The sequence below is a fragment of the Onychomys torridus genome, chromosome 8 (assembly GCF_903995425.1).
Source record: "Onychomys torridus chromosome 8, mOncTor1.1, whole genome shotgun sequence".
NCBI classification, from domain to species: domain Eukaryota; kingdom Metazoa; phylum Chordata; class Mammalia; order Rodentia; family Cricetidae; genus Onychomys; species Onychomys torridus.
In genome coordinates, this window is record NC_050450.1 from 23,018,901 (window position 1) to 23,028,408 (window position 9,508).

A 9,508-nucleotide genomic window follows, 5' to 3' on the forward strand; every position below is an offset into this window, starting at 1 on the left:
GCTTTATCAAGACATCAATGTAGGCTGAGGAGAATTGCAGTTCTGTTCATGATTAGCGAGCCATGACCTAGTATTCACTGAACACTGACATGCCTTGTTCTTCTAATCTCATTCCTTCAGGACTTTCAGCATCACTGTGTGACGTTTATTGACAAATGTTTTGATTTCTCTGATTTACACAATTTTCAAGTGGAAAAGAATAGTCTAAACTCATATTTTCCTGAGTTAAAAAAGGGACCTTAGAAGTAAGTCCGCAGGTCACTACACTGAGCTAAGGAGAGGGCAGACTGCAGCAGGTCACTACACTGAGCTAAGGAGAGGGCAGAATGCGGGAATGGCTAACAGATGACAGTGACGCTCTGCAAACTCGTCCTCACACGCCCAGAGCTCTCACCTGGGACCCAGAACTTGGGAATGCTAGAGCTGGAAATGCACCATACTAATTACATCTCCTCAGCAGGGCTCCAAAAGGGATCAACAGCGCCTGCACTGTGTAAAACACTGAGTAGGTCCTGGGGAGAGAGCAGCAGGAAACTGCAGGTATTTCTCCATCTAAAGGTGATGAAATTTAAGGACGTGGTAGATCTCAAAGCACTGGTTGCTATGATAATCAAATCTGTCAACTTAATTGATCTTTTTATTTTATTTTCTCAAGACAGGGTTTCTCTGTGTAGTTTTGGTGCCTATGCCTATTGTGGAGGCTGCCCTTGAACTCACAGAGATCTGCCCGCCTCTGCCTCCAGAGTGCTGAAAGGCTAGGCTCACAACCAAAACTTCACAGTATTTTAGGGTCACTTAAGGGTGAGTCTGTGAGGAGGCTTCCAGAGGGGTTCGACCGAGGAAGGAAGACCCGCCTTAAGTGTAGGCTGAGTGCCCAGAGCACAGCATCTGTCTTTCTGCTTCATAATGGCGGATACAGTGTGACCAGGTGTCTCCCAGCCCACTTTGCCCTCCCTGTCAGGATCAACCATATCCTCTCAAAGTGTAAGCCCAAACCAACCCTTCTTCCCTTAAGCCGCTTCTTTATCAGGTGTTTGCTCACAGAAACAAGAAAAGTAGCAGTGGATGACATGAGAGAAATGAATTTGAGTCTCTTAGGGTAAGGGTTACACTCCTGGGACTTCAGTCCCAGTAGCCTCACGTTTTCAGGACCAGTGTGTTCCTTTGGGTACTTCCAATTCTAGTCTTCTGCCAGTCTTGCCTATCTGAGCCATGGGCCTTACAACCCCAGCTGGACCTATCGCCACTGCTCAGCTCTCTGCTCACAGATTAACATCTTAACAGAAGTTAAGGGACCCCTCTGAAACAGAAAACCAGTCCTTTTGAGGGCCCCCCCCAAGGCAAAGCTGTCTGCTGCTACACTACTACTCTCTTCTAGCCAGCACATGGAGGAAGCCTGTCTACAGCAGAGAGAACAAGGCTAGCATGTCAAACATAGACAGGTCAATTTCTGACATCAGACTTCCAGCATTAATGGAATCTGTTTCCCTTTTAGACATTAAAAAATAAAAATAAAACAAAAACAACAACCAAAAAAAAAAAAAAAGCTTTCAAGCAGATGCTATGCTCATTTATAATTTTATATAGTTTTAAGTTATACTAATAAACTTAGTTCTTCCAGATTTTTAAGTCAACGAAACCAGGAATTTAAAACAAATACAAAAAAAAAAAAAAAATTCAGTCAGATAAACTGATAGAAGCAAGGGCTACATCTGGTATCTCAGGCTCTTCAAATGGGTGGCTTGTTTCTGCTTCCTTGGGGTCCTCAGTCTTCTTGGGCTGGCCAAAATGAAGGTTGAGGTCACACAGCAGGATATGGGAGAGCTCTGTGTAAGGGAGAAGACAGAGTGCCACTGGTGTCATAACAACTGTAACTGCTTTAAGGAGCTAGCTATTCCTAATTTCTAATGACGTTCTTCAAATATTTATGATCAAGCTGCCGCTGAGGTGTGACCCATTTTGACTGAAAACCATGGTATACTAGAAAGACCCTCCACCATCTACTCAGCTATCTTCCTACACTGCAACTTTGTGTAAACATATCTTTATGGTTTAGTGTGTGTGTGGTGGTTTGCCCTCCTTTGGTGGTGTGCCGATTAGTCTTTGTTAACTTGACACAAACCAGTCGTATCTAGGAAGAGAGGATTTCAATTGAGGACTTGTTTATATAAGACTGGCCTGGACACGGGATTTGGGAGCATTTTCCTGACTGATAAATGATGTGGATGTAGGCAGTGCCATCTCTGGGCAGGTGCCTAGGTGTGTAAGAAAGCAAACAGAGCAAGCCAAGAGGAGCAAGCCAGTGAGCCTCATTTCTCTGTGGCCTCTGCTTGAGTTCCAGCCCTGACTTCCCTTTGTGATAGACTGTAAGCTGTAAGGTGGAATAAACTCTTTCCCAGTTGCTTTGGTCGTGGTGTTTAATCACAACAATCGAAAGCAGACTAAGTCAGGGCGGGGTGTGAGTAGGTTAGTATTTCTCTCTGTATCTCAAAAGACATGTTTTTGTCTTTTTATTTCTGCCAACTGCTCCTAAAGACAACATTCTTTTACTGACTCCCACCCCTCCAAATAGACTTGCAGAGGGAAGCTTTTACTAACTCAGCTGTTTACCCTTCAGTTTTACTATTATTGGTCCTCTTCACAGCTGAATTTTGTAGGTACATCATCCCACTTTTTGGGGGGGGGGCAGGCTTGCTCCTAACACTATATTTGCTTTATTTTTCTCATTTGTTATCAGGAACATGATACCTCAAATGTCCCCTAGTTAGTAAATTGCTCTTCTCCCTATTCAGAACTTGGCTATTCCCCTATTACAAGTCTCCTCTCTCCCAAGGTATTTCTTTGTTTTGCAGTACTAGAGACTGAACTCAGGGTTTTGTGCAAGTCTTCTTAACAAGACAATTATAATCAGTGGGAACACTACCCTAGCTGAAACCCACATTGGCTCTCCCATGTCTTTTATAGCAGTGGCATGAAAACATGTTGTTGACTCCATCCTCACCTTTCATCTTCTTCATCTCCAAAGAAATTGTATTAATGTTCTTAATCATGGCTTCTACTTTGTGCTTGTGGTCATGATGATGATTCTTAAGCATCTGATTATAAAAGAGAAACAGAAACAGTGTTCAGCTCAGAGCTATTTACGTTGGGGCTGGTGAGATGACGGGGCAGTCAAGAGCACTTAGAGCTCCTTCCACCTAAATTCAGTTCCCAGCACTCACAGTGGGCATCGGTCTCTCCCAACTGCCTATAACTCTAGCTCTAGGGGATCCAATGTCCTCTTCTGGCCATTTCAGACACCCATGCACAAATGGCGCACGCGCGCATGCATGCACACACACACACACACACACACACACACACAGTTGAATATAAAATTATAAAAATTATTTTTAAAAATAATGTGTATTTTAAAAATAAGGTAGGTAATTTATAAAAGAAAAATAGTTATTTTAGAACTAAAATCATTGTTTTTTCTAAATGGTTAGGCCAGTTATAACCTAGGGAAGCATCAACTTTTTGTTTTTCCAGGTTTCAAATGGAATTGCACTTGAAAACAATTGCATATGGAATTCTTAGGGTGAAGTTTCTTCTTTATCAAACCACATCCACAAGATGGGGCCCTTACAATAGAAACAAAGTCCCCTCTACAGAAATCCTCAACATCTCTAAACTACCTTACAATTGAGCAATGGTGTAGGAGATTTCCTAATTTTATGTTTATTCATTGTCTCTTACTCTTGAACGACAGTGCCCACATGTAATTTCTTTAAAACTAAAATATATATAATTTATTGACAAGGATAAGCACACGGTTGTCTGAAATGTATAAACCACCATGTTGTGTTATATATAGTACAGTAAATATGTCTAACCAAGACTGTGTACAGAGAGATGGCTCACTAGATACGAACTAACCTTTTAGTCAAGCCTGCAAAATGACTTGGAAAAATAAACCACAATTAGCTCAGACAACTCCTGTTATGTAAAAGTTGGGTAGTTACACATCAGGATTTTTGTGCAAGACAATTAAACTAACCTCCAAGTTGGGCCTTGTCTTTGCACTTTTCTGAATTCCGGTCATTTATCCTATTTTCCCTCACTCCCTTTACAGCAGCTGGAAAAACTCTTTTCCAGACATAATAAAACACACTTTGCATCCACCTCTAAGTCCCTGAATATTAAAACAAGAATGCCAATAACAATCTCACTTGGACACGCCAAACCCAGGATTCGGGTTTGAGGGGGGGAAAAAGAAACATGGTTTTAAATAATAAGTGTAAAACTTAACGAATAATGATAAAACCTGAACGTGAAATTAATGGGAAAGCCCTGAGCCCCACACTGTGGGTAGAGGAGTGGGTGTCAGGGGGCTTAGGGTGCCCGGATCCCACAGGGCTGGCGACAGCTCAGCTTTACCGTCATTCAAAGGACGCTTAACTGGGCGGATCCATGCCCGAGGACTGGACAGCACCAAGGCCAGCACGGCGAGCGTGGAGGGCGTGGCATCACTAAGGCACCTGCCCACAGGGCCCGTCCCAGCCCTCAACCCTGGGCTGGCTCTGTGCAGAAGCCTCCCTCCTGAGCCCCACCCACACCCCGGAGGACCTCTGCTCTCCGGGGTCACCGGGTTCCACTGCCTCACCCCAGTCCCGCGGCCGAGGGCGGGCCTAAGGCAGCCTGGAAGTTTCCAAGGCCTCATCCACCCTCCGCGTTCTCCACCCACCCCGCAGCCCGGAAGTTAGCCCGGAGACTGAACGGCTTCAAATAACTCTCACCTTTCCAAATGGCCACCACAGAGAAAAGCCTCGTCGCCTTCAACGAACCAGGTGCGGTGTGACCCTCAACAGTCAGCTAGGTGTGGAGAGATGGCGGGGAAAACCAGGATAGGCTTCCTGATTGGCCAGCGTCTCTGCCTACATGATTGGCTAGTGTCTCTGCCTAAAGCATTCTGATTGGGTAGTTTCTTTCACCTATTGCATTCTGGGAATTGTAGTCTTAAATAAGCAACTCAATGGAAGAGTCTGGATTCTAGGCCGCAAATGACTCCTCCTGAGAGGACCAACAAGACCTCCTTGGCATTTTCTGCTTCCTAGGTGCCGACTTACCTGTGTTCGCTTTCCACAGTGCAGTGCTGGAGCAAAGGGCGGACTATAGACTGACGATTTTGGTTGGAAGCGGTCTTTACCACTCCGTCAGTTGCATAGATACAGATAAACGTGTAACCATTCTGAGACCAAATCCCCTCCTCCATCTTATGGAACAATAATAAATATCTTGGAATAATATTTTGTGAGCTGAAATAATTCATCAGAGGTGTTTGATGAGTGGTAACTCTCCCATTCATAACAGTTTGCTTTTTTTCCTTTTTTTTCCCCCTGAAAAATGGTTTCTCTGTGTAGCCCTGGCTACACTTTGTAGAGCTGGAACTCACTTTGTAGACCACTCTGGCCTCTGCTGAGATTAAAGGCATTCGCCACCACCGTCCGACTTGCTGGTGTCATTCTTACAAATTTTTCCAATGAGTAGGATACAAATGAGCTGACAGATACAGTGGTTTCTTGCCAAGTGGAGAAGCTGGGATTCAAGCCATCTTTACTTGCTTCCAAGAGGAATCCCTGCCACTGCAAGTTTAGGAACTGGCCCAGGCATTTGACCTGGTGTTGTGGGTTATTATCCTAGACCTGCTGAGACCTTAGGTCTCCAGCACCAGGTGCCAGACGACATTCTGTTTTACCCAGGCCTGTCACACACTACAGGTGAGCCTCCCTGACAAGCCACAGCACAGTCTGTTGGTCATTTTAAATTGTGTTTACCTTCAGTTTAACGATGTAGAATTTGTCTGAGGCTGAGTTCATTAGATGAGGAAAGGCGGTACAAACGGGACCGTATTTTACCTTATGTGAGCTTGCCTCTTCAGAGCCTGGTTTTTGTTTAAACAGGTTCCATTGGTCAGGAAAGTAGCACAAACTGAGACTTCATCTGATTGGAATCAGAACTGCAAGAGGAGTCACTCCCCATGAGCACGTGTTGCTTGATACCTATGTGTCTCATACAAGCATCCTTCATATCACTAGTGAGATTGGTCCATGCATTTGGGGATCCCAGGTTAGCTGCTCACTAACAATCCTTCCCTTTCTAAGGCTTCCTAATCCTCCATGTGCTAGATATAAATTTTCAGATTCCTAGAGACAGCCTTCCTGAATTAGCCCTCTACCGCACTGTGGTTTCATACAGTTTCCTGTGCCAGTACTTCCCTCACTTAATATTTTTAACACAACCACTTGATGTCTTGTTTCTGTTTGGTACTCTGAGTTAGGAGAACATCAGTAGACACTAAAGAATTGACAACGGATGTTCTCTGAGCTCACTGTGTGTCATGCATTGTGTTAGGAGCTTAACTCCGACAGCTTTGAAGCAGCTATTATCCCAGTTACATAGAAAAAGCAGCTTATTCTCACACAGCTGAATTCCTGCCCTGCTCAAGGGTCCATAGCCAGGAAAATGGCAGACCCACAGAATTCATCATGTGTCTGTGAATTTGGTCCTTCTGTTATTTTCTCTGCACCATTGTGGCTGCCTCCTAGGCCACATTACCACCTGCTGGGCTAGCCTTTATCCCTCTCAAATTCTGAAGTGTTGGAATGATAGCCCCCAGCACTTCAGAACACGACTCTATTTGGAGTGATTCTAAAGATATGTTTGTGCCTTAAAACGGAGGAGTTAAGATTGGACCCCATCACCTCTTAACACTTAACAGCACTTTGTACGGAGAGGAGCTCTAGCATTCAGAAAGAACCAGGAATGTTCCCACACAGAGTAAAGGTCATTTGAGGACAGCAGGAAAGAGGCCATCTGCAAGCCCAGAAGCCCCAGGAGGAACCAAAGCTTTGCATCCTTTGGCCTGGACTTTCCAGCCTCCAGAACTATGAGAGGCTTTTTCTGCTGCTCGAGGTACTCTAACAACGGTGTCATGTTAGGACTGTCTGGCACACGGATAGACCCACTTGGGATGGTAAGTGAGCCCAGCCTGCCTCCCCAGACTTTGAGCAGAATAATGGACACACAGGCACACAATGTGGGGTGGCCAGCACAGAGTGAGTGACATTCAGTTTCTGAATCAAGGACACCAACAACACAAAGTAAATGGAACCAGCACCAGCGTCTTACAAAAGCAGGGATAACTTAACTTCAAAAGAGCAGGAAGGACACAGCTGCAGAATATAACTGACTTACAAGAAGAGCTCACCATCTGTCCTCACCCCCTTTATTTTGAGGAGGAAACTTCACCTCAGAGCTTCGTGGTTGAATAGGTATGTTGGAAATTCCCTGCAGATAATAGCAGGAAGAAAAGGTGGGGGATTATTTAAGAAGAACTATTGTTTAAGTAGGTGTGTGGAGATAGCACTGGAATTGGAGAATCCTATAAATCAAGTGATGAGGAGGGCTGAGACTGGGTGGGATGTGGGGTTCCGAGCACAACGAACCTATTTCAGAATCCATCTAGGGTTTTCAGTAACTGCCATTGCCTCACTTCCTGTGCTTAAAATGCCTCTTACCGGACTAACAGACGTTTTGGTAAGCTCTGTAAGCCTCCCACCTACACACCGGCTCTGAATCCCTCTTCTAGATAGACTGGAGTGACTGTCATTTGCAACAGCACAGCATTTGCTATTCACAAAGAAATGACTTCATAGTTCTTTTAAATAGTCATCGTAAGAGGACAGACAGATGAAGAACTCGGAAAGGTCAACTATGGCAAGCTGCTGCTTTAGGAGATAAAGACTACTTATTGCAGTGTGCTCCCTCCTTAGACAGCTATGTATTCTGTCTTTGTGGATTTTTTTCCTAAGAAAATAAAACCATAAAAGCATGATCTGCTACTTACAGCTTGGGAATCTTATCGTTGAGACTCCTTCCCCTCCCCCACCCCCCCCCCACAAAAAACTATTGTCTTTATTAACTTGGTAGCAGTTGTTGATCTAATGCTAATCAAATAAAAGAGATTAAAAAGCTGGTGAATTCCCCAGAAAGAGGAAAGCTGTTGCTGAACAAGGTGATTAAGCCTTTTATGGAGCTGAGTGTGAGTCCCTCAGTTAGCTTTATTGCAAAATCCTGACATAAAGCCTTAGTCTCTTGGATCTCAGGGCTTCTGATTCTCTCCTCTGTCAGCTCATTGTCAATTAGAAGTGCTAGTCACCGAGTCTAAGGACCAATGGATGCTCCAATTCATAACTCCCTTCTGAACACGGCTACCTAGGAACATGAATTTGGGAGGTAGCAACCCTGAGCCCACACTATCATCATTATCTGAAAGGCATGACCAGAGCCAGAAATATGAAAATTTCCTTTGTGTCCAGATGACCAGGGCTTTCCCATGGCCAACTACACCATGGAAGCAAGAAGCAATTGGAAGACCTTGGCTCCTGGGATAGAAAGTGAAAGTTAGAGTCACTGCCATCTTCCAGGAGCTGGTGTCTTCAGGCAGCCATTTGTTTTTTCTCCCAGGGAAATACCTTCTGAAATGCAGAAAGATGTTAGTAATGGGAATCTACATTGCTCCTCACTTACCTCCAAGTAAGCAATTACAGTTGTATCCCAACATCTCTCTCCCTCTGAGACAGGGAGCTACTCAGATAAAATACAGGTTATTCAGCTACATTGGAATTTTACAGGAGCAACAGAAAATTTTTAGCACAGAGGTCCTGAGTGCCTTGTATGACACACTTAGACTGAAAATTTGTGATTTATCTAAGATTCAAATTTAACTGGGACTCTGCACTTCTGTTTGCTAAAGCTGGCACATCCCTATCCCAAACACTTCAACTGTGAACACAGCGGTGTGAAGCCTTTCAGAGCCAGTGGGTACAGAAGCCAAGGGAAAGCTGAAGCCTTCCAATGTGCTGTTCAAAACATTAGCACAGATACACTTACTGTGTCAGAACTGGGCTCTCCTCTTCTGTCAGCCTCTCTGTGAAGCAAGCGGGGGGCTAGGTGTCGGAGAAAGCTGATGCTGCTCAACAAGGAAGCATTTTCAACACTTTCTCCCCTGTCTTTTTGTTTGAAAACTCTCAGTGCTTGGCTCCTTAGATATCCCTTTATCTAGCAGGGCATATTCATGACACAAATTGTGTTTATTTCCAGAAATCCACCAATCAGAGGATGCTTGTCTCTGTCCCCAAATAAAATATGTTTCTACTTTTATTATGTCAGCCCTCCATCCCATAACAATACTTCCTCTGTTTATTAAAGGCATAGATCCTGATGTGATGGCACCTCCCTCTGGGCATTGTGCTTCCCCACCCCCCTGCATTCTCATCAGCTGTCCATGGAGTGAGAAATGAGCATCTTTATGAAAGGATTTATTAGGTGAATGAAGTCAATTACACCAGAATCTAAGTATGCTCATCTTTTGTTATGAAAAATGCTCTATGTATAGGAGCAGATTGGAAGAATATCCAGAAGCATATTGGCAAGGATTGCTAACACTTATCATTACAGGATTTAA

General features: G+C 44.2%; 1 protein-coding gene across 1 annotated transcript; it reads right to left on the bottom strand.

Annotated features, from left to right (window-relative positions):
- Positions 1–1,572: 1,572 nt before the first annotated feature.
- C8H5orf58 (chromosome 8 C5orf58 homolog) lies at positions 1,573–8,992 on the bottom strand. Its single transcript, XM_036197069.1, has 3 exons — positions 8,935–8,992; positions 3,002–3,095; positions 1,573–1,826 (listed from the first exon to the last, which is right to left on the bottom strand). The coding sequence occupies exons 2-3, from the start codon at positions 3,093–3,095 to the stop codon at positions 1,678–1,680; spliced, it is 243 nt and encodes an 80-aa protein (XP_036052962.1). The 5' UTR covers positions 8,935–8,992; the 3' UTR covers positions 1,573–1,677.
- Between the last annotated feature and the right edge of the window lie 516 nt (positions 8,993–9,508).